At 56.2% G+C, this 20,860-nt stretch overlaps 1 protein-coding gene across 1 annotated transcript; it reads right to left on the bottom strand.

Moving 5' to 3' along the window:
• Positions 1-142: 142 nt before the first annotated feature.
• On the bottom strand, positions 143-20,735 carry LOC141731786 (protein-arginine deiminase type-1-like). The gene is made up of 16 exons (XM_074558514.1): positions 20,624-20,735; positions 16,596-16,770; positions 14,896-14,965; positions 13,445-13,524; positions 12,422-12,539; positions 12,217-12,342; positions 10,461-10,636; positions 10,278-10,381; positions 9,138-9,261; positions 7,319-7,426; positions 7,084-7,235; positions 2,535-2,679; positions 1,835-1,928; positions 1,125-1,204; positions 469-594; positions 143-389 (listed from the first exon to the last, which is right to left on the bottom strand). The coding sequence occupies exons 1-16, from the start codon at positions 20,713-20,715 to the stop codon at positions 156-158; spliced, it is 2,004 nt and encodes a 667-aa protein (XP_074414615.1). The 5' UTR covers positions 20,716-20,735; the 3' UTR covers positions 143-155.
• Between the last annotated feature and the right edge of the window lie 125 nt (positions 20,736-20,860).

Here is a 20,860-nt window from a genome sequence, read left to right as displayed (position 1 = left end):
CTGCAGGAGATGCACCTTCCCCCTGGGCTGCAGGAAATGCACCTTCTCCCTGGGCTGCGGGAGATGCACATCTTCCCTGGGCTGCAGGAAATGCACATCTTCCCTGGGCTGCAGGAAATGCGCTTTTCCCTGCAGGACCCGGCCCAGGGGGCTCCTCAGGGCACCACGTGCCACCACTTGAAGGCGAAGGGCTTGCGGCGCACGTTGGTGCCGCAGTGCACGTCCCCCGACAGGACGTGGTAGGAGAAGAAGTCGTCGATGAAGGTGCAGGAGAGGCCCAGCGGCTCCAGCAGCTCCCGCACGCGCTGCTCCAGGCAGCAGCGCCCGCCCACCACGGGCCCGAAGGGTTTGGGGATGCCCAGGTGCCGGCCCAGCACCAGCATGTTCACCTGGGGCAGAGCGGGGAGTGCAGCAGGGGTTGATCCGGGGGATTGGGATCGGGGCAGGGTTGTGGGGTCGGGGTCTCACCATGTCTGGGAAGAGCGCGTCGGCGCGGGAGTTGGTGAGGATGAAGAGCTGCGGGATGTCCACGATGTCCTGCTCGCTCAGCCCCAGCTCCTGCTTCAGCAGGTCGCGGTTCCAGTCGATGCAGCGCTGCGGGAAGGAACCAGAGCTGCCATCCCAGCCCTCCCCATCCCACCCACGGACCCTGCTGGATCCCACCCCATCCCTGTGCACAACCTCCCACCCCATCCACATCCCATCCCCATCCCTTCCCCAGACCAGCCCATCCCATCTCATCTCCATCCCATCCCCATCCCCATCTCATCCCACCATCCCATCCCCATCGTATCCCCATCCTGTCTCATCCCATCCCATCCCCATCCCCAGTCCATCCCATCCCCATCCCATTCCCATCCCATCCCATCCCATCCCATCCCATCCCATCCCATCCCATCCCCATCCCATCCCATCCCATCCCATCCCATCCCATCCCATCCCATCCCATCCCATCCCATCCCATCCCATCCCATCCCATCCCATCCCATCCCATCCCATCCTCTCCATGTCCCTCGGCTCATCTCCCTCTCCTCACCCCTCTGGCCATTCCCCAGGACCCCAAATCCCATCCCTGCACCCCGGAACCCCCCTGGAATGAGGAGGAGGAACCCCCCAGGTCCCACCTGCACGTGGCGGTTGTCGCTGCGCAGGGACTCATCCGCCAGGATCTCATCGATGCTCTTCTTCTCAGTGCCCTTCAGCCCTGGGGTGGGAGCGGTCAGGGACAGAGGGACGGACAGAGGGGTGGACAGCCGGATGGACAGTGGGATGGACACAGGGATGGACACAGGGATGGGCACTGGGATGGACAGTGGGATGGACACAGGAATGGACACAGGGATGGACACAGGGATGGGCACTAGGATGGACAGTGGGATGGACACTGGGAGAGACACAGGAACAGACACAGGGATGGAGATTAAGATGGACAGAGGGATGGACAGAGGGATGGACAGAGAGATGGACAGCAGCGATGGACACCAGGGATGGATAGAGGGATGGACAGTGGGATGGACAATGGGATGGACACAGGGACGGACAGTGAGATGGGCAGAGGGATGGGCACTGGGATGGACAGTGGGATGGACAGAGGGATAAAAAGTGGGGTGGAAAGCGGGATAGATGGAGGGATGGACATTGTAGACAGAGGGATGGACATTGGGAATGGGCAGTGGGATAAACAGCAGGACGGACAGTGGGATGGACAGTGGGAATGGACAGCAGGATGGACAGTGGGAAAGACAGTGGGAAGGACAGTGGGATGGACACTGGGAATGGATACTTGGAAGGGACAGCAGGAATGCTGTTCCCTAGCGATGGCCTCAGCCCTCACCGATGAACTGCGTGGCCTCTCCGTGGCCCTGCTGCTGCTTCTCCTTGAAGAGTTTGTAGCAGGCGTTGGGACTGGCCAGGAGCAGCCGGAATCCCTGCGGGACAGAGCCCGGGGGTCACCCCTGGTGTGGGGGACAAAACACCCCAGAGTCTGGCTGGGAGGCACCACGGCCATCCCAAACCCAGCCCTGGGGCCATGGGATGCCCATGGAGATCCCATACCCATCCCCAGGGCTGTGAGATGCTCATGGAGATTCCCAAACCCAACCTGGGGCCATGGAATGGCCACAGAGATCCCATATCCATCCCCAGGGCTATGAGATGCTCATGCCTATCCCAAATTCATCCCTGGGGCCACGGGATGCCCACACCAATCCCAAATCCATCCCTGGGGCCATGGGATGCCCACACCAATCCCAAATTCATCCCTGGGGCCATGGGATGCCCACACCAATCCCAAATTCATCCCCATGCCATGAGATCCTCATGCCAATCCCAAATCCATCCCTGGGCTGTGAGATGCTCACAGCAATCCCAAATCCATCCCTGGGGCCATGAGATTCCCATGCCAATCCCAAACCCATCCTCTTGGGCCACCCCAAAGGGGCTCCATCCCCCGGAGCCCCCGGAAGGACAAACACCGGGCAAAGGGGATTTTTGGGGTGCTGTGAGGAGCCCCGGGCAGGCTCTGGGGTCGGCACCTTCCTGTCCAGGGCAGGGACGAAGGTGAGGAACTCATCCACGTGGCCCACGCTGAGCCACTCCGAGTAGACCTCGAGCGGCGCCTGCACCTTCTGCGCGAAGAGGAAATCCCGCACGGCGCGGCACATCCTGCGCCCGGCCATCCTGCGGGACAGTTGGGGTGGGCACCGCTCCTGCCCCAAACCCTGCCCCAAAACCCTGCCCCAAACCCTGCCCCAAACCTTCTGACCCTGCCCCAAAACCCTGCCCCAAACCTGCTGACCCTGCTCCAAAATCCCCACTGCAAAACCCGCTCCCCCAAACCTGCTTCACCACCAAAACCACCACCCCAAAATCCCCTCCCCAAAACCCACTCTCCATCCCAAAACCCTGCCCCAAACCCTGCCCCAAAACCCTGCCCCTAAACCCTGCCCCAAAACCCTGCCCCAAACCTGCTGACCCTGCTCCAAAACCCCCGCTGCAAAACCCGCTCCCCAAAACCTGCTCCCCCACCAAAACCACCACCCCAAAATCCCCTCCCTGAAACTCGCTCTTTGCCTCAAAACCCTTACCCCAAAACACCCTCCCCAAAACCCACTCTCCATCCCAAAACCCACTCCCCAAAACCCTGCCCCAAACCTGCTCCCTGCTCCAAAACCCCCACCGCAAAACCCGCTCCCTAAAACCTGCTCCCCCACCAAAACCCGCTCCCCCAAACCTGCTCCCTCCCCAAAACCCCCACCCCAAAACCTTGCTCCCTGCCCCACAACCCGCTCCCATTCCCAAAACCTGCTCCCCAAAACCCACTCCCTGCCCTAAAACCCCTGCCTCATAACCCACTTCCTCCCCAAAATCCCCTCCCCAAAACCCCATCCCAAAACCTGCTCTTTCCCCAAAACCCACTCCCCAAAACCTGCTTCCCGCCCCAAAACACCCTCCCCAAAACCCACTCTCCATCCCAAAAGCCCTGCCCCAAAAACCCTGCTCCCTCCCCAAAACCCACTCCCCCAAAACCTGCTCCCCACCCTAAAACCCACTCCCTGCCCCAAAAACCCTCTCTCCACCCCAAAACCTGTTCCCCATCCCAAAACCCCTTTCCCAAAATCCCCTCCCAGCCCTATAACCCCCTCCCCAAAACTCACTCCCTGCCCCAAAACTCCCACTCCAAACCCCCTCTGCTTCCCAAAACCTGCTCCTGTCCCCAAAACCTGCTCCCTGCCTCAAAACCCCTGCCCCAAAACCCACTCTCTGCCCCAAAACTCACTCCTCTCCCTAAAACCTGCTCTCCAAAACCCATTCTCCACCCCAAAATCCCCTCCCCGAAACCCCCTCCCCAAAATCCACTCCCCAAACCTCCCCCTGATCACCCCAGGGCTCATTTTTATCCTGTTTTTCAGGGAAAATGGCCCAAGCTACATTACAGACATAAACATATTTAAATACATGTAATAAAATAAATTATAGATTGTTCTGCTTTAATACAGATTTATCTGCCTGATGGCCCAATTATGTCTGTTATATATTATTATATATATTATATATATAATTATATCTGTTATATATTAATATAGTCCTGTGTTATTTATAAAGTGAGGTAATAATAAATGTTATATATGTTGCTAAAATCACCATATTGTATAAACAGATCAATATAAATATATATTACTAGATCCCTATCTTATATAAATATATCAACATAACTCTTTGTGTTTTAGATAAATACATCAATATTTTCCTATATTATATATAATGTTAATAATATGTTATATAAACATACACTGCTAAAGCCCTATATTATTTAAATATATATATTGCTAAATTCCTATAATATATAAATATATATTACTAAATCCCTATCTTATATATTACTAGATCCCCAATATTACTTAAATATATCAATGTGTCTTGCTGTATTTTTAGATAAATACATCGATATATCCCTATATTATATATAAAGGGTGTAAATGTATATTTTATATAAATATAAATTGCTAAATCTCTATTAATGTATCAGTAGAAATATATACTATTAGATCCCGAATATTACATAAATATATCAGCATATCTCCCTGTATTTTGGATAAATACATGGATATATCCCTATAAAGTGTGTAAATGTATATGTTATATAAATATATATTGCTAAATATATATATTTTTATATATATTTACTGATATAAATGTATCAGTACAAATATATATTACTAGATCCCTAATATTATTTAAATATATCAATGTATCTCCCTGTATTTTGGATAAATACATTGATATATCCCCTCATTTTCCATAAACACCTCTCCAGGCTGGATCTATCCATTTGGATGGGATCATTCCATGCCCGGTTCTGCTCGGGCACCTCTGGGATGAATTTTTCCCATCCCTGCAATTCCCAAATCCCACCTCATTTCGGTGTGAGAGCCAAGTTTTCTTAAACAGAACGGGCTGGGAAAATGTTAATTAAATTCCCGGTAATGAGGGACGGGACAATTGGGGCCTCAGTGGGGCTGGGAAAATCCCATTTCCCTGCATTTCTTTTCCTCTGGAAGCAGTGCGAGCCTCGGGTTGGAACAGGAGCGTCCCGTGGGTTTTTTGGGATGGGATCAGGGGCGGGTGTTGTTTTTCCCAGAAAATGCCCTCCTTTGTGGAGGCTTGGCAGGGAGCTTTGTTCGCTGCCCAGCCTGGGCACAACAACCCCGGTTATTCGGGATTCCATGGGAACAACAACCCCCGGTTATTCGGGATTCCATGGGAACAACAACCCCCGGTTATTCAGGATTCCATGGGAACATCAATCCCCGGTTATTCGGGATTTTATGGGAACATCAATCCCCAGTTGTCCGGGATTTCATGGGCTCAACTACCTCGGTTATTCAGGATTTCATAGGAACAACAACCTCTGCTTGTTCAGGATTTCATGGGCACAACAACCCCGGTTAGTCGGGATTTCATGGGCTCAACAACCCTGGTTATTTGGGATTTCATAGGAACAACAACCCCCAGTTATTCAGGATTCCATAGGCACAACAACCCCGGTTATTCGGGATTTCAGGGGAACAACAACCCTCGGTTATTTGGGATTTTATGGGAACAACAACCCTCGGTTATTCGGGATTTTATGAGAACAACAACCCCGGTTATTCGGGATTCCATGGGAACAACAACCCCCGGTTATTCAGGATTTTATGGGAACATCAATCCCCAGTTGTCCGGGATTTCATGGGCTCAACTACCCCGGTTATTCAGGATTTCATAGGAACAACAACCTCTGCTTGTTCAGGATTTCATGGGCACAACAACCCTCGGTTATTTGGGATTTTATGGGAACAACAACCCTCGGTTATTCGGGATTTTATGAGAACAACAATCCCTGGTTATTCGGGATTCCATGGGAACAACAACCCCCGGTTATTCAGGATTTTATGGGAACATCAATCCCCAGTTGTCCGGGATTTCATGGGAACAAAAACCCCCAGGTTTTCTGGATTTCATGGGAACAACAATCCCCAGTTATTTGGGATTCCATGGGAACAACAACCCCCGGTTATTCAGGATTTTATGGGAACATCAATCCCCAGTTGTCCGGGATTTCATGGGCTCAACTACCTCGGTTATTCAGGATTTCATAGGAACAACAACCTCCGGTTGTTCAGGATTTCGTGGGCACAACAACCCCTGGTTATTTGGGATTCCATGGGAACAACAACCCCCGGTTATTCGGGATTCCATGGGCACAACCCCCAGTTATTCGGGATTTCGCCCTGTCCTGGGCTCCCCTGCTTCTCTCCCAAAGAACAAACCCAGCCCAGGTGTGTGGGGTTGGGGAAAAAGGGGTGAAAAAGGGAAAAAATGGGAAAAGGAGGAAAAGGGGGAAAGGGGGGAAACGGGGGAAAAGGGGAAGAGGGGAAGAGGGGAAGAGGGGAAGAGGGGAAGAGGGGAAGAGGGGAAAAGAAAAGGGGAAAAGTGGAAAGGGGAAAAGGGGGAAAAGGGAAAAGGGGAAAAGGGGAAAGGGAAAAGGGGAAAACGGGGAAAAGGGAAAACAGGAAAACAGTGGCCGGGTGTTTTGGGGGTCAGAGGAGCAGCAGATTTTGCTGTAAAATCTGGGATTTTATGGGCATCAGGATCAGGTCTTTTCTCCAAGAGGTTCCTGAGGAAGGGTTTTGGGATCTCCCAAGGGAGAGCTTTGGGATGTCCTGAGGGAGAGTTTTGGGATCTCCCAAGGAGGGTTTTGGGATCTCCCAAGGGAGAGCTTTGGGATCTCCCAGGGAGGGTTTTGGGATGTCCCGAGGAGGGTTTTGGGATGTCCCAGGGAGGGTTTTGGGATCTCCCAAGGAGGGTTTTGGGATGTCCCAGGGAGAGCTTTGGGATGTCCCAGGGAGGGTTTTGGGATCTCCCGAGGGAGAGCTTTGGGATGTCCCAAGGAGGGTTTTGGGATGTCCCAGGGAGGGTTTTGGGATGTCCCAGGGAGGGTTTTGGGATGTCCTAGGGAGGGTTTTGGCATGTCCCAAGGAGGGTTTTGAGTTGTCCCAGGGAGGGTTTTGGGATGTCCCAGGGAGGGTTTTGGGCGCTCACCAGGGCAGGGGGCTGCCGATGAGGATCCGCCCCAGCGGGTACTCCTTGCCCCGCACCGTCACCGGCGGGCTCACATCCAGGTTCCCGAAGGAATCCAGGCTGGTCACGCTCTTCCCGGGGGGCTCCCGGGTCACGTAGCCAAAATCCGGGCCCTGGGAAAGAGGGAAGAGGTGCCAAGAACATCCCATGTGGGGATTTTTTGGGGCAAAAGGGGGATTTCAATGCAAGGACACACCAGGATCTTCTTAAAAGCAAAATCCTTTAGGCCTCTGTTCCTGGGAGAGTCGAAGACCACGGGGAAGGTTTTGTGTGGAGCCTCCACGTAGCCAAACTCCAGCTCATCCTGTGGGAAGGAGACGAGGAAGAGGAGGAGGAAGGCTCCCGGGGGTGATAGGAATCTCCACCAGGGATATGGGGAGGGTGGGGCAGGAAATGGGGCGAGCCTGGCACAGCCCAGCCTAAAACATTGGGAAGCTCCTGCCCGGCAGGTGACACCACAGCCATGGTGTCCTCTTGGGGTCCCCTGGCACTGGGACCCTCCTGTACAACCCCACAGGGTGACACCACAGCCACAGTGTCCCCCTGGAGTCCCCTGGCACTGGGACCCTCCTGCACAGCCCCTGGGGTGACACCACAGCCACGGTGTCCTCTTGGGGTCCCCTGGCACTGGGACCCTCCTGTACAACCCCACGGGGTGACACCACAGCCATGGTGTCCTCTTGGGGTCCCCTGGCACTGGGACCCTCCTGCACAGCCCCCTGGGGTGACACCACAGCCACAGTGTCCTGCTGGGGTCCCCTGGCACTGGGACCCTCCTGCACAGCCCCTGGGGTGACACCACAGCCACGGTGTCCTCTTGGGGTCCCCTGGCACTGGGACCCTCCTGTACAACCCCACGGGGTGACACCACAGCCACAGTGTCCTCTTGGGTTCTCCTGGCACTGGGACCCTCCTGCACAGCCCCACAGGGTGACACCACAGCCATGGGGTCCCCCTGGCACTGGGACCCTCCTGCACAGCCCCTGGGGTGACACCACAGCCACAGTGTCCCCCTGGGGTCCCCTGGCACTGGGACCCTCCTGCACAGCCCCACAGGGTGACACCACAGCCACAGTGTCCCCCTGGGGTCCCCCTGGCACTGGGACCCTCCTGCACAGCCCCTGGGGTGACACCACAGCCACATTGTCCCCCTGGGGTCCCCTGGCACTGGGACCCTCCTGCACAGCCCCACAGGGTGACACCACAGCCACAGTGTCCTGCTGGGGTCTCCCTGGCACTGGGACCCTCCTGTACAACCCCACAGGGTGACACAACAGCCACGGTGTCCTCTTGGGGTCCCCTGGCACTGGGACCCTCCTGTACAACCCCACGGGGTGACACCACAGCCATGGTGTCCTCTTGGGGTCCCCTGGCACTGGGACCCTCCTGTACAACCCCACGGGGTGACACTTTCAATGGGGTGCCCTTGTACAATGAGGTCACTCTGGAGGTGTCCCTTGGGTTCCTCTTCCAAAGCACCTCGGGGACCCTTCTGCAAAAGGGACCCCCTTGTAAAGTGCAACTGGGTCCCTTTTGCAATAGGGTCCCTTTTGCAGTGTCCCATGGGGTCGCTTTTGCAGTGGAGTCCCCTTTGCAATGTCCCATGGGGACCCTTTTGCAGCAGGGACCCCCCGTGATGTCCCCATGGGGTCCTTCTTGCAATGGGGTCACCCTCAAAAGCCCCACGGGGACCCTTTTGCAATAGGGTCCCCTTTGCAATGTCCCACGGGGTCCCTTTTGCAATTGGGTCCCCTTTGCACTGTCCCATGGGGTCCTTCTTGCAATGTCCCCACAGGGTCCCCCCTCTCACTGGGGTCCCCCTTGCAGTCAGGCCCCTCCTGCACGGCCCACAGGGTCCCTGTCCCGGTGCCCCTCTGTGTCCCTGGTGCCACGCCAGGCTCCCAGGCCATTGTCCCCACCCATGGCAGCATTCCCTGTGCCTCAGTGCCCTTCCCCTGGCATTCCAGGACCTGCCCAAGGCACGGCGGGGCTCTCCTGTTCCCGCGTGAGCTGACCTGGATCCAGCGGTCGCTGCGCGAGTCCAGCTCCGAGCACACGGTCAGTTTGCAGTTGGCTTTGCGCAGCAGCTCCCGCAGCCCCTCCAGGAAGGCCTCGTTGGAATCCGAGCCCTGCTTGATGCTGGGGGGACAGCGAGGGGCTGGGGCTGTGAGGGGGATCATGGGGAGTCCCTAAAACCCCGACCCCACGGCTTGTTCCTCAATCCTGAGCACCCCGGGCAGCATTTCCATGTGGGAATGGAGCTGGAGAGGGAACTCCAGCCTTGGTGGGATTGGAGCTGGAGAGGGAACTCCAACCTTTGAGGGACTGAAGCTGGAGAAGAAATCCCAGCCTTTGTGGATTTGGAGTAGAGAGGGAACTCCAGCCTTTGTGGGGTTGAAGTTGGAGAGGGAACTCCAGCCTTTGTGGGATTGGAGCTGGAGAAGAAATCCCAGCCTTTTTGGGCTTGGATGTGGAGAGGGTCCTCCAGCCTTTGTGGGATTGGAACTGAAGAGGGAATTTGAGCCTTGGTGGGATTGGAACGGGAGAAGGAACTCCAGCCTTGGTGGGATTGGATCTGGAGAGGGTCCTCCAGCCTTTGTGGGATTGGAGCTGGAGAGGGAACTCCAGCCTTTGAGGGACTGAAGCTGGAGAAGAAATCCCAGCCTTTGTGGGTTTGGATGTGGAGAGGGTCCTCCAGCCTTTGTGGGATTGGAACTGGAGAGAGAATCCAAGACTTTGTGGGATTGGAACTGAAGAGGGAATTTGAGCCTTGGTGGGATTGGAACTGGAGAAGGAACTCCAGCCTTGGTGGGATTGGATCTGGAGAGGGAACTCCAGCATTTCTCTTTGGGATTTAAACACCCCAGGCAGCATTCCTGCATGGAATTGGACCTGGAGGTCTTCTTCCCGCATTTCTCCTTGAGATTTGAATGCCCTGGGCAACATTCCTGCATGGGAATGGACCTGGAGAAGGAACTCCAGCCCTTCTCCTTGGGATGGAAATGACTCCCACGGCAGCAGCTGCCTCCCTTCCCACCCATTCCCAGTCAGGAATGCCTAAGCCTGGCTCACACACAGCCAGGAAGGGTCAGGAACTCCTCCCTGGCGCGTGCCCCAGGGCAGGGGACAGCCCTGTCCATGGACACCCCTCCTACCTGCAGACAAACACCTCCAGGGGCTGCTGCGTGTTGGGTGTCATGATCCAGGGCGCCACGCGGAACACCACGGTGTCCGTGAAGATCGGCGTGCCCGGCGAGTCCTGGCAGAGCCAAAACGGAGTCTGGGACCTCCAGCCATGGGGGGTTTACTTGGGCAGGGGTGGGGCTGACCCCCCGTACCTTATGGGGCACCTCCAGCAGGCTGGCGCTGAAGGACACGAGGCCGCTGAAGCCCCGGTCGGGGAACGCCAGCCCCTCCACGTAGAAGGTGCTGTCCCCATGGCCAGCGTGCTCCAGCACGTAGGAGAGCTTGTCCGGGCCCAGCACGGGCTTGTAGAGCCGGTAGGTATCACCACCTGGGGAACCCCAAACCCAGCAGCCTGGAGAACCCCAGATTCCCACCCCAAACTCAGCTTGGAGAACCCCAGATTCCCACCCCAAACTCAGCTTGGAGAACCCCAGATTCCCACCCCAAACCCAGCAGCCTGGAGAACCCCAGATTCCCATCCCAAACCCAGCAGCCTGGAGAACCCCAGATTCCCACCCCAAACTCAGCTTGGAGAACCCCAGATTCCCACCCCAAACCCAGCAGCCTGGAGAACCCCAGATTCCCATCCCAAACCCAGCAGCCTGGAGAACCCTGAATTCCCACTCCGAGCTCATTAGCCTGGAAAAACCTGGATCCTCACCCTGATTTCAGCAGCCTGGAGAACCAGGGATTCCCACCCCAAACTCAGCTTGGAGAACCCTGGATTCCCACCCCAAACTCAGCTTGGACAACCCTGGATTCCCACCCCAAACTCAGCTTGGAGAACCCTGGATTCCCACCCTGACTTCAGCAGCTTGGACAACACCAAATTCGCACCCTGAGTTCAGCAGCCTGGAGAATCCTGGATTCCCACCCTGAACTCAGTCTGGACAACCCCAAATTCCCACCCTGAGTTCAGCAGCTTGGAGAACCCTGGATTCCCACCCCAAGCTTAGCCTGGAGAACCCTGGATTCCCACCCCAAACTCAGCTTAGAGAACCCTGGATTCCAACCCCAAACTCAGCTTGGAGAACCTGGGACTCCCACCCCAAACTCAGCTTGGAGAACCTGGGATTCCCACCCCAAACTCAGCCTGGAGAACCCTGGATTCCCACCCCAAACTCAGCTTGGAGAACCTGGGATTCCCACCCCAAGCTTTGCCTGGAGAACCCGGGATTCCCACCCCAAACTCAGCAGCTTGGAGAACCCTGGATTCCAACCCCAGACTCAGCAGCCTGAAGACCCCCAGATTCCCACCCTGAGTTCAGCAGCCTGGAGAATCCCAGATTCCCACCCCAAACTCAGCCTGGAGAACCCCAAATTCCCACAGCCTGCCCACAGGGGGACACGCCAGCAGGAGCAGGAGGAGGTGGCTGGTGCCCAAGGGTGGCAGAAGGGCTTCCTCCTCCTCTTCCTCCTCCTCCTCCTCCTCCTCCCTGGGGAACACGCTTGATCTTCCCGGGACAAAGAGGGCTCCGTCCCCTCGGGTCCTGCCCTTTCAAGGAGCGTGGCTCCGGCTGAGGATCTCTAATGACACCCTCGGCTCCCCGGACCTGATTTTCGGCGCGGAGCTGCCGGGGATCCAACCGTTCAAAGGCGAAGGGCGCTGCCCAACGGGACGGGCTGCTTGGCTGCTTGGCTCCCTGCCCGAGCCAAAACAGTGCCGGGAGCCACGTGGGGCTTCCCGCGCCATGGGAATGTCAAAATTCCAGCCCTCGGTGGGAAAAGCCTCTTTGGAACCTTCTCCCCCTTGGTTTTTCCCATATAGACCCACCGTGTGCGACAGCAGAAGAGCTTTGGGGGTAAGAGTGGGATTACAGCAAATAGGGGCGCCCCAATGAACAAAACCTGTGGGGTTGGCTGGCTTTGGGGTGCCACAGGGCTGCGGGGGCAGGCAGAGGCACTCACGGACGGCGTGGAACACCCGCACTTTGTCCGCGTCGCCCTCGGGGACGTGCAGCACCACCGGGTACTCGGCGAAGATGGCGCTGGGGCCCTCGGTGCGCAGCAGCATCACCGACATGTCCTGCAGGTCTGCGGGACACATGGGGACACGGAGGGAGGGGATGGCAGCAGGGAAACCCCCAGGGAGCCCCTCGGGGTCGCAGCCCACCTGCCGGTGTCCGTATGTCCGCCTGGCCGCTGTCCGTGCCCCCCGCGCCGGGGCTGTCACGGTCACAGTTGACCAACAGCACGGCCCCTTGTCCATCCGGGCCCCACGTCCACTTGGCCTGGAGGAGAAGCACCGAGAGGGGACAGGAGCAGGATTTCCACCGTGCTGGGGCCAAGGAAAGCCCCACACTTGGAGGAAAACCCGACCAGCGCCGCTCAAACAGCCCCATCCCAACGGCAGCTCCAGCAGAGCCTGCACTGACTGCTCCAAGATTTTATCGCCCAGCCAGGCTGGAAGTGCCTCCAGCCTCGCCTGGACATGGCTGAAGCACTTCTGGAAGCTGAGCCCATCTTGATACCAATTTGCACCGCCGATCAGGCTGCGGTTAATCAGCCCGGCTGATCTGTGCTTAATTAGCCCAGCTTGAGGGCCTGGGCACAGGCAGATGTGTGGCCGAAGGGGGAAACCTCCTGCTGTTTGCTCAACTTGTTCAACGGCAGCTTTGGGGCCCGAAAAGGAAAAGAAAAAGAGAACGGAGGTGGAAGAGAAAGGGAGGAAAAAGGGAAGAGAAATGGAGAGAAAAAGGGAGGAAAAATGGAGAAAGAAGGGGGAAAGAGGGGAGAAAGAGGGGAGAAAGAAGGGAAGAGAAATGGAGGAAAAAGGGAGGAAAAATGGAGAAAGAAGGGGGAAAGAGGGGAGAAAGAAGGGAGGAAGAAGGGAGGAAAAAGGGAGAAAAAAGGGAGGAAAAGGGAGGAAAAGGGGAGGAAAAAGGGAGAAAAAAGGGAGATAAAAGGGAGGAAAAAGCCGAGAGTTTTCTCCTACAGGATCCTCGGGGCCAGGCTGTAGCTGCAGGTGGTTCTGGCATGGAATAGGAAAATCAATCCTTTTCCTGCTCAATTAGTAGGCTGAGGATCTGCCGGGCTGTTTGCCCTCACAGAGACACCACCCAGGTCCCTGTGCCCCCTGGAGATTTTCCAGGAAGAGGCCGGTGATGGATCCGCCCTCCCAGGACACTCTGCTCACCTTGTCCTTGTCCTTGTCCTTGTCCTTGCCCTTGCTCCTCACTCGGCCGCTCCGGCTCCAGTCCACGTCCAGGGACACCTCTGGAACAGCGAGAGGGAAGGAAGCCATGGGCAGGGGACGAGATCTTGGGGACATTTTGGGGTCTCCTTGGCACCACGACCTCCACACCAACCCCACCTCATCCCCCCGAAGCTGCTCCAGACCCAACAGAACAGGAGAAGAAAATCCAACCCAATTTGCCACGGCTTTCCCTCTTTCATCTCCTCTCATTTTGGTTCCCCCCAGCAGGGACATCCCTACTTCATGGCAGATTTTATTTTTCACAGCATTTTTTATGTTTTCATGTCAGATTTTATGTTTTCATGGCGGATTTTACGTTTTCACAGCATTTTTTCATGGCAGATTTTGTTTTACTGCCATTTTTCAATGTGTTCGTGGCAGATTTTATGTTTTCATGGCAGATTTTATGTTTCCGTGGCATTTTTTACGTTTTCACCCATTTCCTATTGACTGTCCTGTTTTCCACGAAGCCAAAACACGGTGGAGGCACAAAAATGCATTTTCACTGTGGTTGAGCAAACACCCAAATAATTTCTAGGAAACCTGACCATTTCCTCATAGGGCTCTTCTTGCCTCAAATTTCTGCCTCTGTTGCAGAGATTTGACGACTTCATCCAAACCCCACCTCAATCCTAACCCAAAAACTCCTCCAGATGGGACACACAAAGTGTGGAAAACACAGGGATTGAGTCAGACATTGTTCTCCTTGGGGCAGAGAGGACGACATGGAAAAGCCAGGAGGGAAACTCTAAATCCAACCAAGAGAAGAACATTTGGAAGGCAAAATCCCTGTGGCCAGTGGTGGCCCCAGTTGGCTCCAGTGAGGCCCATGGGACATGGGAAACCTTCAGCCTCTCCAGGGGCAATTTCGGGAGGCGTAGGCATGATTTGAGGACACGGGTCAGACTGTCATGTGAACGCTTCAGAAAATCCCAAATTTAGGGTAATTAATCCATCCAAGTGGAGACTTCTGCACCCAGACTGGTTGTCTAGACTCCCTTTGTAGTCAGCAGGGGAGAGCAGGCGTTTGGAGGGGATGATTCACCTCGCCCGTAACTCCTGAAATAGGTCAGGCACGGCTTCGGTGCCGATCCCTCTGCCCTGGTGCTGGCCGGAGCTGGGTGAGGAGATCTCGCACGGATCCTCTTCTCCGGAGGAACCACCTCAGCACAGGAGGATGCTCCTGGGTGGGGACACGGCCCAGCCTCCGTCTCTCCCACACCATATAAGGCAGTGTTTAATTAATCACGGTTTAATTATTTCCCTCTTGCTCGTCAGCATCGGTGAACACCCAAACCTTTATTGCCTGTGGTCCCCAAGGAATTGCGGCCTCATGGATCCAGCCGGATCCCAAGAGACCAGGAATTCCCTGGGCCTTGGTGGGCACCTACCGACACAGGTGAGGTACAGCCAGGCCACCGCCAGCTCGCGGCCCTCGCGGTCGTAGTAGGAGATCTTCACCTGCAGAGACATCCACACACCGTGACCCACATCCCACTGGGTTGGTGGGATCTCCACACTGTGACCCACATCCCACTGGGTTGGTGGGATCTCCATCCCCACACCGTGACCCACATCTCACTGGGTTGGTGGGATCTCCACACTGTGACCCACATCCCACTGGGTTGGTGGGATCTCCACACCGTGACCCACATCCCACTGGGTTGGTGGGATCTCCATCCCCACACTGTGACCACATCCCACTGGGTTGGTGGGATCTCCACACCGTGACCCACATCCCACTGGGTTGGTGGGATCTCCACACTGTGACCCACATCTCACCAGGCTCATGGGATCTCCATCCCCACACTGTGCTGGGGATCTCACCAAGCTGGTGGGATCTCCATCCCCACACCGTGACCCACATCTCACCAGGCTGATGGGATCTCCATCCCCACACCGTGACCCACATCCCACTGTGCTGGTGGGATCTCCATCCCCACACCGTGACCCACATCCCACTGGGCTGGTGGGATCTCCATCCCCACACCATGACCCACATCTCACCAAGCTCATGGGATCTCCATCCCCACACTGTGATCCACATCCCACTGGATTGGTGGGATCTCCACACTGTGACCCACATCTCACCAAGCTGGTGGGATCTCCATCCCCACACTGTGACCCACATCTCACCAGGCTCATGGGATCTCCATCCCCACACCATGACCCACATCTCACTGGGCTGGTGGGATCTCCATCCCCACAGTGTGACCCACATCTCACCAAGCTGGTGGGATCTCCATCCCCACACCGTGACCCACATCTCACCAAGCTCATGGGATCTCCATCCCCACACTGTGATCCACATCCCACTGTGTTGGTGGGATCTCCACACCGTGACTCACATCCCACTGGGTTGGTGGGATCTCCATCCCCACACCGTGACCCACATCCCACTGTGCTGGTAGGATCTCCATCCCAACACCCCGCCAAGCTAGCGAGATCTCCATTCCCACACCGTGACACACATCCCACCAGGCTGGTGGGATCTCCATCCCCACACCGTGACTCACATCCCACTGGGTTGGTGGGATCTCCATCCCCACACCGTGACCCACATCTCACCAAGCTGGTGGGATCTCCATCCCAACACCCCGCCAAGCTAGAGAGATCTCCATTCCCACACTGTGACCCACATCCCACTGGGCTGGTGGGATCTCTGCCCTCCCGGGATCATGGAATGAGCTGGGAAGGGCCCCACAAGGATCACCACTCCAACCCCTGCCTGCCCACCCTTCTGGGCCCTGGGAGGTCCATCCCAGCCATTCTCCATTAATCACAGTTCATTGGAACCCTCTGTGCCATCTTCAGCACAAAATTGGGCACAGAAAACATCAGACTTGGCGAATTTTTTGCTGCCTGGCACCGACTTTTGCAACCCCTGTGATGTCATCGTTGGGGCACCAAGTGGGGCCTTCTCCTTCTGGGTTTCGTTTCTTGTCAGTGCCAATTACACAACTCTGCTCAAGCTTTCTCCATGACAAACCACCCTGGTGTCAGCGTTACTCATAAATCCTTGAGTTTTCCTAGGAAAAGTCACTTATTTCCCCCAGTTTGGCCACATGAACAGCACGTAGGACAACCTGACCTGGTTGTCATCGACGGTCCTGCTGGTGACATCGATGGTCACCACCACCTCGATGTCGGGATCCAGGGGCCACCGGGCGTCCAGGCTGGGCTTTGTGGCGGGGCTGTGGATCATGTGCACCGTCACCGCCGGCGTGGCGTGCACGTCAAAGGACGCGGCGCCTCTCGGGGTGGACCTGGAATGGAGCAACCTCGGGTCAGAGACCACGGGAGCCAAGTCCCCGAACCTGGAATTAAACCCAGCCACGAGTGGGCGGGAGGGGCCCCGAGACCATCCCTGGGTGATGAAATGGTCCCTGGAGTTCCACACGTGGGACCTCTGTGGCGGCATTGGGCAAGCCCAGCTCCTGCTGCAGCTCCGGCACGTCCGGCCGTGGTTTATCCCACATCCAACCTCCCTCTGCAACCACGCGAAATTCCCTGAATTTCAGTGTCCCGTGACAAAACCCCAACCGGGGAAGAGCCGGGATGATTTTCATGCCAACCACACATGGAGCTGGGTGTTGTGGGACCATCCCGTGACCTGAGGGATGCTGGGGCTGGAGCGGAGCCTGGATCCGGGCACGCAGCTCCGTGACATCCTCGGGAGCCTTTGAAGTGCTGCTCCCTGCTCATTACAGCCCCGGCCGCTCCATCCCGGCAGCCCTGACCTGCTCCCGCTCCCCTGGCTGCATCCCAGCGGGAACCGGGTGGAAACTTGGGCAGCAAGAACATAAAAACCGCAACATCAAAACCCCGCGCGCCACGGCAGGGATTTATCCCTGGTGTTGTTCTTGGCGCGGCGTCCCCGGTGCCTCCAGCAGATTGCCAGGAGATTAAGGCATTCCATGGGCTTGGCATCCCCGTCTGGAACACCCCATGAAGATATGGATCCAGGAAATGCTGGATCCCATCCCAACATTCCACAAAGCCGTGGATCCAGAGGGATGTTCGATCCCATCCCAAACACCCCGCAAAGCCGTAGATCCGGGGGATGCTGGATCCCATCCCAAACACCACGTGAAGCCATGGATCTGGGGGATGCTGGATCCCATCCCAACACCCCACAAAGCCATGGATCCAGAGGGATGTTGGATCCCATCCAGAACACCCCGCGAAGCCATGGATCTGGGGATGCTGGATCCCATCCCAACACTCCACAAAGCCATGGATCCAGGGGATGCTGGATCCCATCCCAAACACTCCACAAAGCCATGGATCCAGAGGGATGCTGGATCCCATCCCAAACACTCCACAAAGCCATGGATCCAGGGGATGTTGGATCCCATCCAGAACACCCCACGAAGCCATGGATCTGGGAAATGCTGGATCCCATCCCAACACCCCACAAAGCCATGGATCCAGAGGGATGTTGGATCCCATCCAGAACACCCCGCGAAGCCATGGATCCAGGGGATGCTGGATCCCATCCCAAACACCCCACAAAGCTGTGGATCCAGAGGTTTGTTGGATCCCATCCTAACACCCCACAAAGCCATGGATCCAGGGGATGCTGGATCCCATCCCAAACACTCCGCAAAGCCATGGATTCACGGATCTGGGGCTCTTTGCCATTGATTTGTGGCCCTCCCACCTCAGCAGCGCCACCCAATGAGCTCAAAGTTCTGCCCCAAGCAACCCCAAATTGATGGATCCATCACTAAATTCCCCCCAGCCAGTGCTTCCCGTGAATAAAATTATCCCATTTTTCAGCTGGAAGAGCTTCCACCATCTGCTGTTGAGCACCATGGCTCAAATTTGTTACCAAGAAGCCAAATTACCCCATTTGGGCTCCATGGGTTTAAATAGGACTGAGACAGCTCCAAGTCCAAAAGCAGGACAAAAAATTGCAGATAATGGGTTTTCTACATTTCTGTCTGCATGAGAGGGGGAAACGAGGCTGTTTTAGGGCAGCCAGAGCTCTCTGAGGGGACGGTGGCACATCCTGGCCTGGCTCCAGCGCTCCATCCCAATAATTGCCCGGATGCGATGCTGACCGGCCGGGTCTGCGTTCTCTGTCATTATAAATGTGATTTATTAAATAATGACACTGTGGCAGCAGGGCAGGGACAGCTGCCTATCTGCCCAATAAAGCCACCCCATATTTAATTCTGCAAAAATCCCTTTTCCTGACGCTGCCCGTGCACGGCCGCTGCTAAATTTTTTCTGCCTGAGCCACACATTTTATTCCTCCTCCCGTTTTAGCTCCGAGTTGCACATCTTAAATTGCTCTTGCCCAATGTTCTTAGAGCCAGAAATAGACCCGGGCTTAGCCGGGGTGTGATTGGGCTTTGCCTCCAAACCATCCTGGCCCGGCTCCGCTGCAATGCCCCGAGCCAACATTCCAGCTTTGGATGAGCTCCCTGTGGGATATTGTCCCCAAAAATGAGTTCCCTGTGGGATATCGTCCCCAAAAGTGAGTTCCCTGTGAGTTATTATCCAAAAACCAGAGTTTTGGGGCAAGGTCCCCATGGACATCATTCCCCAAAACACACACAATGGGACATCATCCCCTAAAAGAAAACTTGGATGATCTCCCTGTGGATATCATCCCCCAAAGCACAGCCAGCTCTGGAGGGACCTGTCCCTCCAAACCCTTGGGTGAACTCCTGACGAGCTCCGAGTCCCTCATGACCCATTCCTTCTCCAAACCCATCCCAAAGCCCTGCAGCTCTGTGGAACATGTCAGGATGCTGTGATGCTGATCAAACCCATCCCAAATCCCTGGCCCGGGATGCCCCAATCCCCATCAAACCCATCCCAAATCCCAGCCCGGACTGCCCCAATCTGGAGCAAACCCATCCCAAATCCTTAGCCCTGGATGCTCCAGTCCTGATCAAATCCATCCCAAATCCCTGGCTGGGATACCCCAATCCTGATCAAACCCATCCCAAATCCCAGCCCAGGATGCCCCAATCCCCATCAAACCCATCCCAAATCCATGCCCTGGATGCTCCAGTCCCCACCAAACCCATCCCAAACCCCAGCCTGGGATGCCCCAATCCCCATCAAACCCATCCCAAATCCTTAGCCCTGGATGCTCCAGTCCTGATCAAACCCATCCCAAATCCATGCCCTGGATGCTCCAGTCCCCACCAAACCCATCCCAAATCCCTGGCCCGGGATGCCCCAATCCCCATCAAACCCATCCCAAATCCCTGAGCGGACTGCCCCAATCTGGAGCAAATCCATCCCAAATCCCCAGCCCAGGATGCCCCAATCCCCATCAAACCCATCCCAAATCCCTGGCCCAGAATACCCCGATCCCCATCAAACCCTTCCAAATTCCTGGCTGGAATACCCCAATCCTGATCAAACCCATCCCAAATCCCAGCCCTGGATACCCCAGTCCCAACCAAACCCATCCCAAATCCCAGCCCAAGATGCTCCAATCCCCATCAAACCCATCCCAAACCCCCAGCTGGACTGCCCCAGGTTGACCAAACCCATCCAAAATCCCAGCCCAGGATGCCCCAAACCCCATCAAACCCTTCCAAATTCCTGGCTGGAATATCCCAATCCCAACCAAACCCATCCAAAATCCCAGCCCAAGATGCTCCAACCCCCATCAAACCCATCCCAAACCCCTAGCTGGACTGCCCCATGTTGACCAAACCCAACCCAAATCCCAGCCCAAGATGCCCCAAACCCCGTCAAATCCATCCCAAATCCCCAGTCCAGGATGCCCCAATCCCCATCAAACCCTTCCAAATTCCTGGCTGGATACCCCAATCCCAACCAAACCCATCCCAAATCCCAGCCCAAGATGCTCCAACCCCCATCAAACCCATCCCAAACCCCTAGCTGGACTGCCCCAGGCTGACCAAACCCATCCCAAATCCCAGCCCAAGATGCTCCAATCCCAACCAAACCCATCCCAAATCCCAGCCCGGGATGCCCCAATCCCAACCAAACCCATCCCAAATTCCAGCCTTGGATACCCCAATCCCAACCAAACCCATCCCAAATCCCAGCCCAGGATGCCCCAAACCCATCCCAAATCCCAGCAGCTCCATGGATCACTCCGGGCTGCCCCGTGCCCGGCCCTACCGGCGCATATCGAGGAAGACCTCAGTGCCCAGCACGCAGACGCCGCGGGCAGCGTGGCTGGTGGACATGGGCACGACGTGACGCGGGGCCATGGCGAGCCGGGCACGGCCGCATGGGCAGGGAGCTCCGCCGGCAGTGCCGGGAAACCAGCAGGACTGGATTAAAAGGCTCGGGAAGGAAACTCCTCCTTCCCAGGATGACGGGGTTCGGCCGGGGGACCCTGGATCCACCTCCATC

Source organism: Zonotrichia albicollis, chromosome 25, assembly GCF_047830755.1.
Source record: "Zonotrichia albicollis isolate bZonAlb1 chromosome 25, bZonAlb1.hap1, whole genome shotgun sequence".
NCBI lineage: Eukaryota > Metazoa > Chordata > Aves > Passeriformes > Passerellidae > Zonotrichia > Zonotrichia albicollis.
The sequence above is the reverse complement of the archived record's forward strand: the minus strand, read 5'-3'. Positions and strand labels throughout refer to the sequence as shown.